Source organism: Babylonia areolata, chromosome 30, assembly GCF_041734735.1.
Source record: "Babylonia areolata isolate BAREFJ2019XMU chromosome 30, ASM4173473v1, whole genome shotgun sequence".
Taxonomy (NCBI): Eukaryota; Metazoa; Mollusca; class Gastropoda; order Neogastropoda; family Buccinidae; genus Babylonia; species Babylonia areolata.
The window spans coordinates 13327461-13349960 of NC_134905.1; the positions used below are offsets into that span (position 1 = coordinate 13327461).

General features: G+C 41.5%; 1 protein-coding gene across 26 annotated transcripts in view; it reads right to left on the minus strand.

Annotated features, from left to right (window-relative positions):
- Positions 1-22500, minus strand: part of LOC143275651 (muscleblind-like protein 1) — a 213960-nt gene that overhangs the window by 45889 nt on the left and 145571 nt on the right. For 12 of the 26 annotated variants that reach the window (XM_076579907.1, XM_076579926.1, XM_076579921.1 and 9 more), the window contains 5 exons: positions 15703-15861; positions 12588-12647; positions 8658-8747; positions 6478-6678; positions 269-355 (listed from right to left, as the gene is read on the minus strand). In XM_076579907.1, the coding sequence (XP_076436022.1) occupies positions 269-355; positions 6478-6678; positions 8658-8747; positions 12588-12647; positions 15703-15861 (597 nt within the window). The remainder of the gene's footprint in view (positions 1-268; positions 356-6477; positions 6679-8657; positions 8748-12587; positions 12648-15702; positions 15862-22500) is intronic. The other 14 variants (XM_076579929.1, XM_076579928.1, XM_076579925.1 and 11 more) reach the window with 10 other exon arrangements.

Consider the following 22500-nt stretch of genomic DNA (forward strand, 5'->3'; position numbering starts at 1 on the left):
GAAGGCAGGCGGGAAGGTGCTGCAGCAGAGTAGTAGAAGTGGCAATAGTAGTAGTAGTAGTAGTATCATCATTCATGGGACAAGGCAGCAGCCAAACAAATTAAGCCAGCAGCTTGCATAGTGAGACCAGACACTGTGCTGAGAGCCAGCCCAAAGAGCAGCAGCATAGTGATGCCAAACAGAACGGCAGCAGCAGCGGCAGACACTGTGCACTGAGAGCGAGCGAGCCAGGAGCACCTTTGGAGAAGGGAAAAAGAGCAGCACTGACCTGGTGCGAGGCGGCCAGATAGGAGGTGTCCAACAAGGGGACGTCGCACCCTGCCTCACCACCACAGTCAGAAAGGCAGTGAGTGAGCTACACACACACACACACACACACACACCAATGGTGGAACACACACACACACACACACACACACACACACACACGTACGTCAGCACACGGTCAAAAGTTCTCCATCTACCATACAACCTTTCGTCAGAACCAGTTGGGAAGGGGGGTAGGGGCGTGGGTGTGGGGGTTTCGATAACCCTCAAAACCGCCAGGAAAATGGAGAAGGGAAATAACTCAGTATAAGCAGGTTTGTGTTTTCTCTTCAACTGCATACATTTGTGCATCAATACCAATCCAAACCATAATCCCCCCCCACCCCCCAAAACAAAAAAAGGAGGGGGGGGGGGGGGGAACTGAAGAAAAAAGAAAGAAAAAATCGTGGAGAGCGCCCAATGGATACTATTACACAATTACATCAATGTTCGTGGGCATTTTACACCATCGCCATGACAGTATACACCATAGACGTTATTAAACGTAAACCATTTTATCGCGTTGTCCGTTCTGCGCGGACATGCTGAGCCGACCATCCACAGATAATAAATCGTTATATAAAATAATAAATACAAAACAGCAGACGAGACTAATCTGACACACTGAGACCATGTCAGTAGAATGCTGCGCCGACTGACCCACCAATCAAGTACCTCTTACAAACACACACACACGACTGACTACAGAACACTTAGAGCTGGTATGGGAAAGGTGGTGGTGGGGGAGGAGGAGGAAGAGGAGGAGGAGAAGGACGAAAGGACCTGTCGTGGACAATAAGGACACAGAAAAAAAACATCTTTACATTCTATGAAAATAATGACAAAGAATTTTTTGTTGTTGAATGAAAAAAATGAAAAAAAGCAAAAAAAAAAAACAACAACAAAAAACACAACAACTATGGACTTCTCGATCCTGGTGAATTTTCAGGTTGTTCTCTGCAAAACAAAGAAAAGAAACCCAACTACAGGGGCAGGGACTCCAGCATGGACTCAGTAATGACTTTGAAAACTGTGAACAGTACAGTGCTGTCAATCAGGTCATGTCACCACGGTGATTGTATGTGGCTTGATTTCAGAGCGATGATTCCTGTCGTGGATGATGAAATAAATCAATGAATGAATGGATACATAGATAAATAAATTTGATGAACTGATATTAATTTCATTAATACTACTTTAATAAATACACAATTCAATGAATACATGTGTAGTATTGTACTGGTGTAAATAGATGCTGTTTTTCCACTTCTATGTCCTCATGTGCTCGTGGGTGGTATAACGCACTATCAAAAAAAAATACTGTCTCATGTGAGGCGCTTAGAGCCCATTATATGGGGAGTTTGCGCTATATAAGTATATTATGTATTATTATTATTATCATCATGAAACAAATTCACTGGCCGTGAAAGGGGGGGTAGGATTTTCAACTACTTTGTTATGGTAAAGATGCTGCAAAACTTTTTGAATTGTTGTAACGTTGTGGCTTGAACAGAAATGGTTTCATGGATGCTTGAAGAGATGGTCCAGTACACACACACACACACACACACACACACACACACACACACACACTTGTCTTGATTTGGCTTTTTGATAAGACATGATGACGACATATTTGTACTGCCATCCCTAAGGTTCTTAGGACAAATGATAATGCATACTGTCAATGACGAAAACATATGTTTGGCTAAACGATGATAATTTATTGTGATGATCTGTGTGGAAATCGTCTACAAAACTGGCGGTGACAATGACTATGACCGCATAGTAGATGGAATGAGTCATAACATGTATTTCTTCCATTTTTTTCCTTATTCAAATGTCGGGCAGTATGCTTAGAAGTGGATTTCTAGAGGTCTTTTATGGTTCCATATCTTGTGAATGATGTAGTGTAAAGATACTGTTATTTCACGGACTTTAAGGCGATACATTTTTTTTTTTTTTTTTTTTTTTTATAATTCGTTAATACGATACCGTTATTCTACAGACTATCAAACGATACTTTTTTTTTCTTTTTTCTTTTTTTAAAATTTTTTTATTTATTTTTTTTATCAATCGTCAATAAAATACCGTTATTTCACGGACAATAAACGATACTTTTTTTTTAAAATTCGTCAATACGATACCGTTATATCACAGACTGTTAGACGATACTTTTTTTTTTATTCGTCAATAAGATACTGTTATTTTACGGACTATAAAATGACACTTTTTTATGATTCGTCAGTGGGCTACCGATATTTCACGGACTATTAGACGACACATTTTTTTTTTTTTTTTATAATTCGTCAATCGGAAACCGTTATTTCACGGAATATTACACGGTACTTCTGTTTTTGTATAATTCGTCAATCGGATACCGTTATTTCACGGACTATTAGACGATACTTATATATATATATATATATATATATATATATATATATATATATATTAGACGATACCTTTTTTTAATATTATTATTCATCAATATAAGATATTGTTATTCCACGGACCATTAGACAGTACTTTCTTTCTTTCTTTTTTTTTCTTTTGTATTCGTCAACCCTTGCACCTTATAATACGGTACGCAAAACACATCGTTCAAATTTGTCAAATCGCTGTCATAAATCAGAATCGTATGGCGGTCGACTGACGTTCTTGGTGATGAAAACTAGTGAAAACTTCCCATAAATCATAAATCAGACTAACAGCAGCTGACAAACAACCCCCCAGAGAGGGGGTAGAGTGGGGTGGGGTGGGTGTGGGGGGTGGCTTGGAGGTGGGCAGGGGGTGGGGGGGAGCGGGTACAGGATGGTTTGAAAACCATGCGATCGACCGAGCTGCGACAAGATATGTGAGGGAAGGAAGAAAGGGGTGGGGAGGTTTGGGGAAAGTAGAGGTGACGTCGGGTGGAAGGAGGGGGAGGAGGGGTGGGAGGGGGGGGGGGAAGAGGGAGAGGAAGGAAACGATATGATTAAAAAAAAAATATACACACACACACATACACACGCGCGCGCGCGCGTCTCAGCTGCTAAATACAACATGTGGCCATGTTTCGTGCCACATCGAGGATGAAAGACAAATGACAACACATCAGTGAAGAACAAAGGAATGACGACATAAACCTGAGACAAAAAGTAAAACCGAATAAAAATGGTTATAAAAAACAAAAACCCAAAAGGAATGCACAAAAAAGAAAAGATAAATAGATCATGGAAACAAAATAAATGATAAAAATAAAAGTACATGAATAAAAAGACAAACTCAGTAAGAAACCAATGTGAAAAGATGGAGTGAAATCCGGGCCTTTTTTTTAACTTTAAAAAAACAAACAAAAAAAACAACCCCTACCTGTAACTGGAATACTGTGAATGTAAAAAGCCAAGATCAGTTCCTGCAGACGTGCTGTGTGTGTTGTTGTAGTAACAGTAGAAGTAGTAGCAGTCGTAGTAATAGTAATAGTAGTAGTAGTAGTAGTAGTAATAGTATAGACCGTGGACAAAGTCATCTTACTCAGTGCTTTTTCAGAATAGATGACTGACGAAATGACACACACACACACAATCAATATACATATATAAGATAAGATCAATATACAATATATATATATAAGAGACAGACAGATAGACAGACGTATAACGCTCAAGTGTGCGTGTAAAGATATGAACACGAGAAACTTATTCTATTCATTAACACTCTAACAAACTAACGAAGAAATGGTAAAGCATTCATGTACTTCATAAAAACTCACATCAAAATAAACACTATAAAATCCTCAAACTCTCACGAGTTCTTAAAGTATCGGAGGAAAGAAGAAGAAGAAGAAGAAGAAGAAGAAGAAGAAGAAGAAGAAGAAGAAGAAGAAGAAGAAGAAGAAGAAGAAGAAGAAGAAGAAGAAGAAGGAGAAGAAGAAGAAGGAGAAGAAGGAGAAGAAGAAGAAGAGAAGAAGAAGAAGGAGAAGAAGGAGAAGAAGAAGAAGGAGAAGAAGAAGAAGAAGAAGAAGAAGAAGGAGAAGAAGAAGAAGAAGAAGAAGAAGAAGAGAAGATAAGCAGCGGCCTTTCCACAATTTTTTTTTTTTTTTTTTGCAGAGAACAAACCCCTTAAACCAAGATCGAAGTCTTCGACATTTCAACATTGTTCATTTCATTTCATTTTAATTTCATCTCTGAAACGTGACGGCCCACAAACAACAACAAACACAATCAGCTTCAGGGGTATGAAAAGACAACACTAACCCAAACCAAAGTAGTGCAGCGACTGCTTCATAAAACGGATCAGTTATGTCCCCTCGCTTGCAGCACGGCAACTATCCTCGCTTATCCTTCCTTCCACTCTTGTCGGGGGAACAAAGTAGTGCGTTAATTAACGAAGCGTGGATTCTTTTCTTAATCAATGACTCTTGTACTGTTTCAATAAATAAAAAGATTGCATTTAAAAAAAAAAAAAGCAACAGTATATTACACGAAATGATTTCATGTCACAAAATATGTCAAAAGCAACTACAGTGGAAATGAAAATAGTCGATAAAAAAAAAAAGAGATGAAGAAAAAAGAAACCTGAACGGCTGAAACCACTTTTAATATCTCGCTAAAAATAAAAAAAACAGAATAAATAAAAATCTGCAATTTGGAACTAAACCTGGCAAGGATGAACATACTATTCGCAGTCACAGACAAAAGATCGATGATCTCTGAATTTGATAATTTCACAATTCAATAATCGGTTGTTTTTTAATACATAAAAACTGAAAATATGGGTGAAACCGACCACCAAAATTTGCCCCTTAAAATCCAAACCAGCTTGGATGGTTTTAGGAAGCGAAAAAATGTTTCAAGTTTTAACAAACAACGATCGGAAATCCTGAAGCTCAAGTTCAAACACCGATCGTTTTTGAGAAAACAAACAAACCCGTCCAACTTATGTGAGACTTCCCAGCTACAGATTCAAGTGTATAAATAAAAAGAGAGAGAGAAAAAAAGGAAAAGAAATAAAATAAGTTTGTTTATAAACTATCCATGTCTGGGTTAGGGAAATACAACTCTCAACAATCAGCATTTTTCTTGTTTTAAATATATACTCAAAAAATCAGGTCAACATTCATTTTTGAAGGCGTATAATGCATTCTGTACACACACAAAAAAATAGACTACGATGAACGCGCACCAACTCAATGGCCTTTTTACTTTTGATTGTCCAAGCGCGTGCGCGCGCGCACACACACACACACACACATTCCCACAACAACTTACCACCCCTTCACCCACACACGCATCCACAACCATCACCCATACCCATCCACTCCCCTATACACATACATCCACCCACATCACCAACCCCCTGCCCCCTACACACACATGCACTGACCCACGGATCCCTCTCCTCTCCTCCATCACACACAAACATCTATCAACCACCTACCAACACACACATCCATCCACACCTACACACTACATCCACCCACCCACCCATCCCAAATAAAACAGCTCCTCTCCTCCGCCCATCACTCCTCTTCACACACACACACACATACAACCCCCCTACACACACACATACACACACACTACATCGGGCCATCCACCCATCACCAACAACTCCATACCCATACATATCACTCCCCCCTACCCCCCCACACACAGACACAAATATACACACATACAAATATACACACTCCTACACAGACACAAACACGTACTCCATACCGAGCCATCTACACACATACGCACACACACACACACGCACACACACACACACATGTACACACACACGAACCCACAAAATCCTCCCCCTCCCATACACCTACAACCACCCCTCCACAGACACAAACACGCACCCACTCATCCCCCCTGCACCCCCCCCCCCCCCCCCACACACACGCACCCACTCAAACACACACATACCTTCACACACACACACACGCACGCACCCACACACACACGCCTTCGCATACACCTACACTCAAACACATACACACACATAATATATATATATATATCGAGCCACCCACACACACTCTCCTACATCCCACCCTCCCACACACACAGACAAAACAACATCCCCTCCCACCCACCCACACACTAACGCCCCCTCCCTCCCACACTCACAAACCAACACCCATACCCCGAACAACCCCCCTCCAAAAATCCCGACCACCCACATCCACCACCTCACCTCCAGACGGTCAGGCCTACTCGGGGGTCCTTTAGCGGCGCTGACCGGGGCGGAGGAGATGACGCCGGGGATCTGTGACGTCACCAGGGTGGTGCCGTCGGCCGTCGCCGCCCCGCTCTGCACCGCCGCCATGGCGGGCAGACCGTAAGGGCCCAGCTGGGCCACCGCTGACGTCGGCACCGTGCCCAGGTAATGGGGGGTCTGTGTGTGCAGAACAGAGCGTTGGTTAAAAAAAAAAAAAAAAAAAAAAAAAGGCTTCGAGAATAAAAAATAAAAACAAATCGTCATCTCTCCAGCACAGGGGAAGGAATGATAAGAAGAAGAAGGCAGAGGAGGACGAGGACGATGAGCAGCAGAACAAGAACATAGGTTTGTAAACACATGTTAAAAAGGCTTCAAGAATCAACACATCTCTCTAGCATTTGGGGAAAAAATAAGAAGACGAAGAGGAGGAGGAGAAGCAGAAGAAGACAAAGAGGAGGAGGAGAAGCAGAAGAAGACGAAGAGGAGGAGAAGCAGAAGAAGACAAAGAGGAGGAGAAGCAGAAGAAGACAAAGAGGATGAGGAGAAGCAGAAGAAGACAAAGAGGAGGAGGAGGAGCAGAAAAGACAAAGAGGAGGAGGAGGAGCAGAAGAAGACAAAGAGGAGGAGGAGAAGCAGAAGAAGACAAAGAGGAGGAGGAGAAGCAGAAGAAGACAAAGAGGAGGAGGAGAAGCAGAAGAAGACAAAGAGGAGGAGGAGGAGCAGAAGAAGACGAAGAGGAGGAGGAGAAGCAGAAGAAGACAAAGAGGAGGAGGAGGAGCAGAAGAAGACAAAGAGGAGGAGGAGGAGCAGAACAAGAAGTAGAAAGATGATTGAGGAGGAGGAGGAGGAGGAGTAAGAAGAGGAAGGAGAAGGAGGAGTAGGAGGAACAGAAGGACAGGAAGAAGAGAAGCAGAATGATAAAAATAGTCATCATTATTGTTATTATTATTATTAGAAGAACAACAACAAGAACAATAAGAACAAGAACAAGAACAAGAAGAATAAGAACAAGAAGACCCAAACAAACAAGCAGAAAAACCAAACTGGTAGACCTTTTCAGTGACGTGAAACTTTTCTCGTTCTTCTTCTTACCATGATTATTATTTTTAGCAGTATCATCTCTGTTATCATCATCATCATCACCACCATTTTTGAAAATTATTACATCAAGTTACTGCACAAACGCTGAAGCCAAGAAATTTCTGTTCGACAGCATGTGTGTTTGGTTGGGACGTGAGTCGAACGGAAGAGGACAATTATAAAATCGTAATGGTCATTACAAATCGACAAATGCATGGACCACTTCTAGTTTAACATGACACACCTTAGACAGTTTACTTTTTGAGGTATATCAATCTAAGAATAACATAACTGATAATAATATAAACACGTGCATTCTGGAAATTGTTTATTTTCTGAGGTATAAAAAAAAAGAAGATAACAACAATAACCCATGCATTCTGGACATTATTCATTTTCTGAGGTCTACCAATCAAAAAAATAAATACATGACAATAACGTATGCATTCAACATCTCCATTCCATTCAACTATGTTTTCATGCAGACACTGAGCATGAAGGTGAAAGGTTCGCAAGGTAAAAGAAACACAAAGGCAAACCATACAGGCCAGAAGCTGCAGGGATAATTGTAATAAAAATGATCTCACTGAATTGGTTAATCGAACAGATGGAACGAAATCATAGCACAAAGCATGGAAAAGGACAAGAATCGGCAAGGTACATACCACGGAGAAGAATGTGTTAAATGGAACCTAGTGGTTGAAAGCACAGGAGTGTGTGTGTGTGTGTGTGTGTGTGTGTGTGTGTGTGTGTGTGTGATGTCTGCGCGCGCTTGTATGTGTGTGTGTGTGTGTGTGTGTGTGTGTGTGTGTGTGTTTATGCATGTATCTCTCTCCGTGCGTGCGTGTCTATGTGTGTACCAATGTATGCATTGCTACAGTACGTGAAAATACAGTGGAGAGAGGGGTGGGGGCGAACGAGAGACAGACATACAGGTACACAGAGACAGAGACATACAGAACGAAGAAGCGATGGCAGGTAGGAGAGTCAGTAGAACGAAAGAACAGCAGAGAGAAAGACAGAAAGAGACATAAGAAAAAAAAAGGAAAAAAAGGCAGAAACAAAAAGTGACGAACTGGCGCGGGAGCGGAGGACGAGGACGCGAAGCTTACAAAAGAAGCAGGGTGGCTGACATGGGCAGGGCGGCTCTGGGGAACAGCAGCAGCCTAAAAATAGAAACGCCATACATGGTCACACGAGGGGGTGGCACACTGGATGCGACACAGTACCACGCCAAGAAAAAAAAAACCGAAACATAAACACACACACACACACAGACACACACACACACATATATATATATATATTTTTTTTTTCATGTGTGTGTTTGTATGTACAAACAATCGAAGTTGGTCATGCACGCATTTCACAATCCTACCCAACAGACAACACTTGAAAAAAATGCATCAAAGTCAGAGACTAATGACACCAATCTGGGGATTACACCACAACAACGACAAAGAAATGTGTTTATTTATGGAGGACAAAGACAAAAAATAGCCGTCTGTTTTGTTTGATTTTTTTGTTGTTTTTTTGTTTGGCCCCTAAATTATACAGACCATGTAGCTTCACACTTCATGAAATGCAAAACATATTCACATTTAATGTTTCATATACACACACACAAACGCACGCACACACGCACACACCTACTCATGCGCTCCCGTGCCATACAACACAACAACAGGGGGTGGGGGGTGGGGTTACTATATCAAGTGTAGAACCAATCTTAACGTAAGGAATGAGTTTATGAGTGTGTATATGCGTGCGGGCGCGCGCGTGTGAGAGAGAGAGGGGAGTGACAATGACAGAGAGAGAGAGAGAGACAGAGACAGAGACAGACAGACAGAGAGTCAGAGACACACAGAGATGAATATCGGCCATGGACCACAACCTGCTGGGACGATCGCATTCCCTGCAGATGCCAACACGGCTATGACACCACACAGTCCGCCCCCCACCCCACCCCACCCCCGCCCCCACCTGTCCCCCTTTTCCCTCCCCCCCACCACCACACAGAGGGGACACACTCATGCACGCTGAACAGCCCAATGACAGTGTACAAAACAGAGAGCTACACAATGTGCACATCGACCCATACTTCATGCAAACATAGTAAAATGGGAGCTGGGGGGACGAGGCAAAGCAATAGAAGGAAGAGAAAAAAGACGACGACGACGACGACGACGACGATGATGATAATGATGATGATATTGACGACGATGACGATGATGGTTAAGACAATGATCATGATGGAGGAGGAGGAAAAGGAGAACAAAATTGTATGGTGATGATGACGAAGAAGATGATGATTGTGATGATAATGATGATGTAAATGGGAGGAAAAGGAGAAGAAATGGTGATGATGAGGATGAAGAAGAAGATGATGATGATGATGACGATGATGATGATGATGCAAAAGGGTGGAAAAGAAGAAGAAATGGTATTGATGATGAAGATGATGATGACGATGTTAAGGAGAGGAAGGGGGAGGAGGGAGGAGAATGAGAGGAATAATGGTCGTAATGATGATGATGACGTTGGTGTGGTGGTAGTAATGGTGACTATAGAAGAAGAAGAAGAAGAAGACAAGGACGAGGAGGGGGAGGGAGGGAAAGAAATCAAAGATTGCTATATGGCTGGAAAATTACGCAATATGCACAATAACCCCATGCATCATGCAAACCAAACATCAAAAGGACCGAGCTTTCGTTATGGGCCATTAGAAATGAGAGAGAGAGAGAGAGAGAGAGAGAGAGAGAGAGAGAGAGAGAGAGAGAGACAGGCAGACAGAGAAAGAGAGAAAGAAACAAATAATATAAAGAAATGCATACACAGAAACTTTTGTTATGTTAAAGAGAGTCGGCACTGACCACATAATATGGATCGAGCAGAACAGATCTGAACTTGGGACCCATCTGCCCCACCTTCCTCCCAAACAAATAAGTAAAAAAAAAAAAATAAACAGATCAACAAACAGTGCACATAAAGTACAAACGGTTTCACAATACGCACACAGTGGACATGAAACAAAGAGAAGAAAAACGCAAGAAACAATCAAACACAAGAGCAAAGAGTGTTAGCGAAAGAGAAAGCCCAATGCAATATTGTCCTCGCTTCGAATGTCTGAGTTCGTAACTGGTTACCACATCAAACTCAAAACAAAGCAAAAGAAACCGTAAAATAGGTGTCATAAGAAAAAAAAAGCCAGACTCACGCAACTGTCCCAAAACATAAAACAATTATCTGCTTTTGTGCACCTATCCCTCAACGTTAAACTGATTTTTTTTCGACTCTCCCTCGTAAATAATAAAACATACAAATGATTGCTCCCAAAACTACAACTGCCATGAAATAAAAGAAACTGAAAGAAAAAGGTTGTCACTAGGCAAAATTAATACAATAATCCACTTTGAGAGTAAAACAATGAAGAAGAACAACAACAATAACAACAAGGAAGATTAGGAGAAAGGAGGAGGAGGAAGAAGAGGAGAAAGAAGGAGCGAGAAACAGGAGGAAGAGGAAGAGGAGAAAATAATGAGGAGTGAGAAACAGAAGGAAGAGGAGAAGGAGGAGAAATGAGGAGTGAGAAATAGGAGGAAGAAGAGGAGGAGAAATGAGGAGTGAGAAATAGAAGGAAGAAGAGAAGGAGGAAGAGGAGAATTGAGGAGAAAGAGGAGGAAGAAGAGGAGGAGAAATGAGGAGTGAGAAAGAGGAGGAAGAAAAGGAGGAAGAGGAGAAATGAGGAGTGAGAAATAGGAGGAAGAAGAGGAGAAATGAGGAGTGAGAAATAGGAGGAAGAAGAGGAGAAATGAGGAGTGAGAAAGAGGAGGAAGAAAAGGAGGAAGAGGAGAAATGAGGAGTGAGAAAGAGGAGGAAGAAAAGGAGGAAGAGGAGAAATGAGGAGAAATAGGAGGAAGAAGAGGAGAAATGAGGAGTGAGAAAGAGGAGGAAGAAGAGAAGGAGGAAGAGGAGAAATGAGGAGTGAGAAAGAGGAGGAAGAAGAGGAGGAGAAATGAGGAGTGAGAAAGAAGAGGAAGAAGAGGAGGAGGAAGAGGAGAAATGAGGAGTGAGAAAGAGGAGGAAGAAGAGGAGGAGAAATGAGGAGTGAGAAAGAAGAGGAAGAAGAAGAGGAGGAAGAGGAGAAATGAGGAGTGAGAAATAGGAGGAAGAAGAGGAGAAATGAGGAGTGAGAAATAGGAGGAAGAAGAGGAGAAATGAGGAGTGAGAAAGAGGAGGAAGAAAAGGAGGAAGAGGAGAAATGAGGAGTGAGAAAGAGGAGGAAGAAGAGAAGGAGGAAGAGGAGAAATGAGGAGTGAGAAAGAGGAGGAAGAAAAGGAGGAAGAGTAGAAATGAGGAGAAATAGGAGGAAGAAGAGGAGAAATGAGGAGTGAGAAAGAGGAGGAAGAAGAGAAGGAGGAAGAGGAGAAATGAGGAATGAGAAAGAGGAGGAAGAAAAGGAGGAAGAGTAGAAATGAGGAGTGAGAAAGAGGAGGAAGAAAAAGAGGAAGAGGAGAAATGAGGAGTGAGAAATAGGAGGAAGAAGAGGAGAAATGAGGAGTGAGAAATAGGAGGAAGAAGAGGAGAAATGAGGAGTGAGAAAGAGGAGGAAGAAGAGGAGGAGAAATGAGGAGTGAGAAAGAAGAGGAAGAGGAGGAGGAGGAAGAGGAGAAATGAGGAGTGAGAAAGAGGAGGAAGAAGAGGAGGAGAAATGAGGAGTGAGAAAGAGGAGGAAGAAGAGGAGGAGGAAGAGGAGAAATGAGGAGTGAGAAATAGGAGGAAGAAGAGGAGGAGGAGGAGAAATGAGGAGTGAGAAAGAGGAGGAAGGAGAGAAGGAGGAAGAGGAGAAATTAGGAGTGAGAAATAGGAGGAAGAAGAGGATGAGGAAGAGGAGAAATGAGGAGTGAGAAAGAGGAGGAGGAAGAGGAGGAGAAATGAGGAGTGAGAAGAGGAAGAGGAGAAGTGAGGAGTGAGAAACAGGAGGAGGAGGAGTGAACACTACTAACCAGGTAAGGGATCTGTCCCTGGACAACAGCAGTGGGGTAAGCCACGGCCTTTCCTCCCGCCTCGACACGGGGTGTCACATGATGATGGAGGAGGAGGAGGAGGAGGAGGGAGGAGGAGGAGGAAGGAGGAGGAGGAGGAGAAGGTAGGAGCAACACAAGGCACCAAGAATGAAAAACAAAGACACATGCAAAAACCAATTAGTATCATAATGAATTTTTGTTTGTGTGTGTGTGTGTGTGTGTGTGTGCCCGTTGGGTGCCAGAACGACCTGCTATACATACAACAAAATGAGCCGTATGTACACGCGAAAGTTTTTTTTTTTTTTTATAACGGCAAAATTAATGCTGCAGTTCAACTTTAAAAAAACTTCGTCCGTGGAGTTTTCTGACTTTGGTCCGATTCGTGAGAGGACCTGTTTTATTTTCATTATTTTAATTTTCAGATTTAAAAAAAAAATATTTTATTGCTTTGATTTTCAGACTGTTTTCATGTTACTGTTTTAATTTTCAGACTATTATCTAAATCATTAAGGACTGAATACTGCCCTGATGTGAAGTGTTTGTGTTTTTGCTTGCTTGTTTATTTTTCAAACTGCTGTACAAATCACTAAAGATTAAATTAATTTCCACCTAATATCAAGCGTGTGTTAGTCATATCACAGATAATGAAGTGGTTTGTGTCTCTCTAAGTTAACGTAGCCTTACCCACACGGAAGTGTCATTTACAGTCAGTGGGAACATGGATGCAATATTCGACGTTATATTATCAGTTGTTTCTCTTGTCGCACGAACGACATCCCTTCTGCGAAGTCTGTTAATGAAGTCATTTCCTTCAATTGTTCTTGAATTCATTAGAAATGTTCATCTTTGATTCCAGTCTCCAGCTATCCTGTTTTCCCCAAAACTCAGTATACAACACTCGCTCTTTTCCCACCGCTTGATTTATTTGTCTGTTTTAGATGATAACATTCAAATGTAAAATAAATAAATAAATAGACACATGAATAAATATAAACAAATAAACAAATAACTGAATAACTAAATAAATTAATACATAAATGAATAGATAAATAAACAAATAAATGAACGAATAAATAAATAAATGAATAATAAACAAACAAAATAGATATATGACAACTAAAATAAATGAGTGACGGGACATCATCGGACAGAATTCATTTCTTCCTTATAGGGGAGCAACAGCTCAAATGGATATTGCTTTTTCTTTTGTGTTAAAAAAAAAGAAGAGAAAAACACCAACAAAAACAAAAAAACAAACAAACAAAAAAAAACCCTTCTCCTCCGCATCCACCCCCCTACCCCTAACTTCTCCAGAAGAGTTAATCCTTCCGGAACTGTAATATACAATTAATGTGTAGTTTATGTTATTTTTATTTATTTATTTTACTTTTTATTTTTATTTTATTTTATTAAAAAAAATTTGGGGGGGGCGGTGGGGGGTGTTTCTTCTGTGTTGTTGTTTTGTTGCTGCTGCTGGTTTGTGAATATCTATCTATCTATCTCTTTATCTATCTCTCTATAATATCATATATATATATATATATATATATATATATATATATATATATATCTTGTTTGTTTATTTTATTATAAAATAACAAATAACAAACAATATACATACATGCATATATACAAGCAGTGTTTCATATTGTTTGTTTATTCTTTCTTTTTTTGATAAATAAATCGCTGAAACCTTTTAAGCATTTTCAGTACACCAATCAGGAGCTGGTTGGGAAGGAAAAAAACCCAACAAAACATCATGAGCAATCAATCTGGCACCAAACGAACAAACACCACATACAAAAATCAATATCAAAGGCAACGTCTACCAATACAATGCATGCTTCAATTTTTTCTTTTCTTTTTTTCCCCAATTTTCTTTCTTTCTTTTCTTTTTTTTTTTTCAATCAAGCATCAATGTGAAGATACATACACTGTGAAACAGAAAAAGAGTGGTAAATCGTGAACAAGAAAAAGGAAGAAGAAATTAAAAGATAAACATGAACAATCACGAAGAACTACAACAGTCCAACCCATCAGACACTATGACACAATTTGGAATGAGAGCGAACAATCACTGATTTCATTTCGCGCTGGTGTAATGAAAAGTCTGGATGATATTTTCGTTTCTATGTTGGGTTAATGCTTTTGTCAGGAATCTGCTTTTTAAAAAAATTTTTTTAATTCTTATTATTTCTATTGTTTTACATTATCATTATATCTACTGTTTTACACAGATGCAGTGCCGTATGAATGGAACAGTCCAAACAGCTTTGAAACCTTCTTGAAACCGAAACCTGAAATTTTGTTTAAGTGCGTGCAATCAACAATCAAAGACTTCGAGGGTATGGATTTTTAACAGCCTCCCGCCCCACCCCGCCCTTTTTTCTCTTTTTTTTTATTAAGAAATTTGTATGGGCCAAAATTGTTCTCTCTCATCCGAGCATGCAGTCAAAAGCGTTGAAAGCGTATTTTTTTGCTATGCTATCCCAGTCCAGCAACGTCAATATGTACATGTACAAAAAGAGAGAGAGTGACAGAGACAGAGGTAATTACACTGTGTGTCAGTCATTTGAGAAAAAAAAAAGATGTTTTAAACGCATGTCCCTAATTTCGCAGACGTGCTGCAGCGTGTACAATTAAATCGCACAAGTTATCACACACACACACACACACACACACACACACACACACACACAAAACAAACAAAAAAAACACGCATACACACAACCCTCCGTGCCCCTTATACCCATCCACACAGAGCATGCCACACTCCCATTCCCAGATAGATGGACACACACACACACACACACACACACACACACATCTCTCTCTCTCTCTCTCTCTCTCTATATATATATATATATATATATATACACACACACGTGTGTGTGTGTGTGTGTGTGTGTGTGTGTGTGTGTGTGTGTGTGTACGTGTGTGTTTAAGTACTTACGTACACACACATATATACAACACAGCACACACGCCACCATCCCTATCCCACCCCCCAACCCCACCCCCCTGCCCCACCCACCACCCTAAAAAAAACAACAACACCCAACAACAAAACAACAAACAAAACCAGCCAACTCACCACCGGTATGATGCTGGGCGCGATCATCTGCGGATGGTAGGCCTGCATCTGCAGGGACCTGAGGATCAGGTTGTTACGGCCGTTCTGCAGCAGCTGCTCTCTCAGGTGCTGGGGAGGGTGGAGGTACTTGCACGGGGGGTCCTTCCTCTGGCACTTCCCCTGGAGACACAACATGAACAAATGGATATACGGAGAGAGTAAAAAACAACGACGAATAAATAAACAGATAAATGAATACACAAATAGATAGATAGAGAGATAGACAGATAAATAGATAGACAGACAGACAGATAGATAGATAGATAGATAGATAGATAGACAGACAGATAAGTAGATAGACAAATAGATTGATAGATAGATAGATAAATAGATAAGTAAATGAATAAACAAACGAATAAGTAAGTAAACGAATAGACAGATTAAAAAAGTATTAAAAAATAAACAGAAACATAACTAAAGAAAATAAACAAACGAACAGATAATCACAAATTTCACTCCACATGAGAAGGAAGAGGCAAGATCGGAAGGCAGAATCGTCAGCACGGCAATGGACCAAGTCATGGAGAGAACAGAATAGAATGGAATGGAATGGAATAGAACAGAATATGTCTTTATCACCAAGTGTACCGGGGTCACAAGGAATATTGGGGTGGATAGTACATAACAAGGTACAGGTATGACAGGATTACGAGTGCTAAACTGAGATATGATAAGGTAAAAAAAAAAAAATAAAAAAAAAAAATAAAATAAAATTAATCAAAATGAAACAGAATAAAATAAAACGAACAAGATAGAATCAAATAAAACGAATTAAGGTGGGACAAGCGAAGGTAAGATAAAACGAAACTAAATAAGATGAAAATGAAAAGAAACAACAGAGGCAAGGCCTTCAAGACTCACTTGTGATACACTTTTAAAAAAAAAATCCAAGCTTTCTATGTATTGAGTATAATGCATTTACTGTTATATTTATATTTTTTTGTATTCTCTAAACTTGGCACTTTGATCTGATATTCGACCCAACAAAAGATCTGTCATTATTATCATTTTTTGTTCAAACAGGAACTTCTTTTGCTAAGCATGGAAGTTTTGTTTATTACAAACGTTTTGGGTGCAGACAGTAAAATAAGGGAAATTACTCTGTAATTAATGCTAGGGGACTTAGTTTGCTTTACACTGATCTTTCTCATCTTAAACATTACATTTTGAAATTATACTCGATACATAAAAAGCTTGGATTTTTTTTTTTTTAAAGTGCATCACAAGTGAGTCTTGAAGGCCTTGCCTCTCTTGTTTCAAAATATAATGTTTAAGATGAGAAAGATCAGTTTAAAGCAAATTAAGTCCCCTATCATTCATTAGAGTAATTTCCCTTTTTTACTATCTGCCCCAAAACGTTTGCAAAATAAATAAAACTTCCATGCTTAGCAAAAGAAGTTCCTGTTTGAACAAAAAATGATAATTATGACTGCTCTTGTTGTTGGGTCGAATATCAGATCAAAGTGCCAAGTTTAGAGAATATAAAAAATATAAATATAACAGTAAATGCAGTTTGCATATAATTAGGCTTCATTTTTTAATTTTTTTGTTTGTTGTGCCCATCCCAGAGGTGCAATATTGTTTTAAACAAGATGACTAAAAAGAACTGAATTTGTCCTATTTGTATGCCTAATTTGGTGTCAACTGACAAAGTATTTGCAGAGAAAATGTCAATGTTAAAGTTTACCACGGACACACACACACACACACACACACACACACAGAAAGAGACAACCGAACACCGGGTTAAAACATAGACTCACTTTGTTTACACAAGTGAATCAATAAAATGAAATAGAACAGAATGAACTGAACAACACAAAACAAAATAAAAGAAAATGAAAACACTGTCCGTCCGCGCCAAGGAACCAATCAATCCGACGTTAGCAATCGTCGGTGACTGAGCAACATTGACAGAGACACAGACAAGCAAACACAAGCTGGACTTATTGCTTTTTGTATTTTCGTTTGTTTTTCGGTTGTTGTTGTTTTGGGTGTTTTTTTTTTAAAGTTTGAAACAAACTGGACTTACTGGGGGGCGGGGGGGAGGATACGAACTTGTGAACTCTCTAATGACTGGGTCATTTTTCCCGTGTCCAGTAGGGAGACAGAAGGGTGGATGGGTGGGTTATAGAGAAATGAAGTCAAGAGCATATATACAATATATATATATATATATATATATATATATATATATATATATATACATACAGAGAGAGAGAGAGAGAGAGAGAGAGGGGCTTTTTCTGGTTGGGTTTTATTTGACGCTTTGAGGTTTTACTGTCATTGACTGTTCAGTCCTTGTGACAGGGATATACAATACATTTTCAAAAGACATAAGGTCAAATAAACAAACAAAATGTAAATAATTACTATTCTCAACACACACACACACAGAGAGGTTGAATAGTCTGCAGACAGACAGACAGACACACACACACACACAGAAAAGAGGGAAGGTGGGACAGAGAGGGTGAGAGAAGGCTGTGGAAGAGCTGCACCCAGACACAATGCAGCTGAAAATGTCACGAGGCAACAAAAAAAAAAAAAAAAAAGCAAAATACACCCCCCCCCCCCCCCAACATCCCCCCCCCAAAAAAACAACAAGAACAAATAAACAACTTTAATGATAAAAAAAACAATTATCCCCTGTCCTCATCACGGGGAAATCGGAGCAGCCGCCGTCTGCATCTGATACGGGAACCAGGTCACACACAACTGTACCACCATCTGTCTGTCACTAAGTTCACACACGCGCGCGCGCGCGCACGCGCGAGCATTGCAGGCACACACAAACATACAGATGCACACACACACACACACACACACGCACACACTCACACACACAATATATAATTATATATATATACACACACACACACAAACATGCACGCACACACACGTACGCACGAACACACACACACACACACACACACAGACATACACACAAACACACACACACGCACACATACACAAATACACGCGCCAAGTGTATACACCAAATATTATTTTAAATCATCAGAGTGTATACACCAAATATGTTAACACACTAAATCTAGATTTTGCAGGTGTGCAGACGTGAAACACACACACACACACACACACACACACACACGCACATGCACACACACACACACACACACACACGCACACACACATATATATATATATATACATGCAGGCCTCCACATACACGCGTGCTCTCATCCATAAATACACAGTCACAGACAAACATGCATGCACGTACAAACGCGCGCGCGCACGCGCACACACACACACAGACTCTCTCTCACTTTTTCTCCTCTCTCTCTCTCTCTCTCTCTACCACCTCTCTGTCTCTCCCTCCACTGATTTTGTCGTCTCTCTTCAGTCCTGCACCAACCGTTTCTGTCTCTCTGTCTCTCTCTCTCACACACACACACACACGCACACACACACACACGCGCGCACGCACGCACACACACACACACATGTGAGGTGACATGACATAACTCCCTGTGGATGCTGAATCCCATGACTGAGTTGTCAATTAAGTCAAGGTGTCCAACACATCACACATCACAGCAACAAGGATACGTGTTAGTAAATAGAAAACATCTTCAATATCTATCTATCTATCGATCTCAGACACATGAATACATAGCTGACAAAGTAGATATAATAAGAAGAAATAAATCATTCAACAGTTAAATCAATAGCGCAGAAGACAACACGTTCCAACACTTACACCCCCCCCCCCACCACCACCACCACAAAAACAGCAACAACACCACAAAAGTAGAGGCTATCTTCGGACAGACGTTCAATCTAAACCCAATCCCTCATAATGGAGTGGAGTGATGGCCTAGAGGTAACGCGTCCGCCTAGGAAGCGAGAGAATCCGAGCGCGCTGGTTCGAATCACGGTTCAGCCGCCGATATTTTCTCCCCCTCCACTAGACCTTGAGTGGTGGTCTGGACGCTAGTCATTCGGATGAGACGATAAACCGAGGTCCCGTGTGCAGCATGCACTTAGCGCACGTAAAAGAACCCACGGCAACAAAAGGGTTGTCCCTGGCAAAATTCTGTAGAAAAATCCACATCAATAGGAAAAACAAATAAAACTGCATGCAGGAAAAAATACAACAACAAAAAAAGGGTGGCGCTGTAGTGTAGCGACGCGCTCTCCCTGGGGAGAGCAGCCCGAATTTCACACAGATAAATCTGTTGTGATAAAAAGAAATACAAATGCAAATAATGGATCAACATACAACTCGGCGGTGAGAAACCTATAAAACAGCATAAAAAAAACAACAACCATCGCCCCAATACTACCACCTCCACCATCATCCAGCCCCCTACCCCCAACACCACCATTTCCGCTACACGACCCCAACCATCACCATCCCCCCGCCCCCACCAGAACCACCGAGACACCCCGAACAGCAAGGATCTCCACCCTCACCTGGCCTTTATCGAAAACCCCGATCGATCGTGACGACGATTGATCAATAAGATCAATGGCACTGCCCACCTGACGTTACGGCTTTGCCCTTTTGGACTGGAGAGAGAGAGACAGAGAGAGAGAGACAGACAGACAGACAGACAGATCGAGACAGACAGACAGACAGACAGACACAGACACAGACACAGAGAGACACACACACACATAGAGAGACAGAGAGAGACAGACAGACAGACAGACAGATCGAGACAGACAGACAGACAGAGACAGACAGAGAGGCAAAGAGAGAGAGACAGACAGACAGACAGACAGACAGACAGAAACACAGAATGACAGATATGCAGACACAGAGAGAGAGAGAGAGATAGACAGACAGACAGAGAGAGAGAGACAGAGAGTGAGAGAAAGAGAGACAGACATACACAGAAAGCGGAAAAGGTGGGAGAAAGGAGGGGTTGATGTTCAAGAGCAGGTGAGTTCTCTTCGCGTTGCCGGTGTGTTGAACAGTGTGTGTGTGTGTGTGTGTGTGTGTGTGTGTGTGTGTACCGGATACGCTGTTTCAAGGCTTATTCAAACTTGACGGTAGACTTCCTGAATTTGTATTCTATTTATTCATGTATCTTCTTCTTCTTTTTTTTCTTTTTTACTTTATTTTATTATATTATTCTATTATTCCATAGCAATAGGAACGGACCATCGTCACTTTATTACAGCACAACAACAGACCCGAATCTTCCTCCACTTTATTTTATCTCATTAAACATGTTATTTTTTTCATTCATGAACAGATTGTTGTTTTATCTTATATCTTACTTTGTCTGAAGTTAGACGGCGTGAACAACAAACAAACAAACAACACGCGAGACGACTTCACTGGAAAAACAACAACAACAACAACAAAAAGAAAACAATTTCTGAGTCATATCCTGTCCTGTTGGAACGGAGATCTTAACAGGTTTATTGTAGCGGTGGTGGTGGTGGTGGTGGGTGAATGTCACCCCCCCCCCCCCCCCCCCCGACCCCCCTTTACATCGAGGTTCCCCTTCCCCACCCTTATCACTCCTCCCCCACGCCTCCCGGATTTCTCTGGTTTCACTGTTGTCTCCCACACCCCTCGTTTTCCCCGTCTCTCTCTCTCTCCAACACCTTCTCCCCTCTAACCCCTGCCCCCCTTCCGGGTTTCTCCTGTTTCTTCCTTGTCTTTCTACGTTTGTCTCTCTCTCTCTCTATCTTCCTCTCTCTCCTCGTCTTTATCTCCCTCTTTCTCTCTCCCTCTCTCTTTCTCTCTGTTTCCCTCTCTCTACCCCATTCTTTCTCTCTCATTCTCTTCCTCCCTCTTTCCCTCTCTCTACCTCCCTCTTTCTCTCTCATTCTCTTCCTCCCTCTTTCCCTCTCTCTACCTCCCTCTTTCTCTCTCATTCTCTTCCTCCCTCTTTCCCTCTACCTCCCTCTTTCTCTCTCATTCTCTTCCTCCCTCTTTCCCTCTCTCTTCCTCCCTCTTTCTCTCTTATTCTCTTCCTCCCTCTTTCCCTCTCTCTACCTCCCTCTTTCTCTCTCATTCTCTTCCTCCCTCTTTCCCTCTCTATACCTCATTCTTTCCCTCACTCTCTACCTCTCTATACCTCATTCTTTCCCTCACTCTCTACCTCTTTCTACCTCCCTCTTTCCCTCTCTCTACCTCATTCTTTCTCTCTCACTCTCTACCTCTCTCATTCTTTCCCTCTCTCTACCTCATTTTTTCTCTCTCACTCTCTACCTCTCTCATTCTTTCTCTCTCTCTACCTCTCTCATTCTTTCTCTCACTCTCTACCTCTCTCTCCCCCTCCCTCTTCCTGCCTCTCTCTCTGTCTCTAAACCTCCCTCCCTCTTCCTCTCTCCCTCTCTCTTCCTATCACTCTCTCTCCCTTCAACTCCCCCCCTCCCCGCCCCCTCTCTATCCGGCCCCCTGCGCACTCCTTCCACCGTCTCTCAAAGCAAAATGACGAACAGTGTAAGACTTCTGATGGCCTTCTGGACCTTTCCACCTGTTTGTCTTGGCAGCACGATCATCCATTGATCCCGCCTGTCTAGACAGAGGCACCCAGACAGGGGCCAGACCAACAAACACATGGACAGACGCGTGGACAGACAGCCAAACACGTAGACAAACGGAGGTGTAGAGAAGGGAGAGGAGGGATGGGGTGGGGCAGGGGTGGGGGTGGGGCCTGGGGGGTGTTGGATGGAAAGGTTTGGGGTGTGTGGACTGGGTGAGCGAGTTTGGGGGTGGGTGGAGTGGACACTACACAATGAGCGAGAGAGAATGTGTGTGTGTGTGTG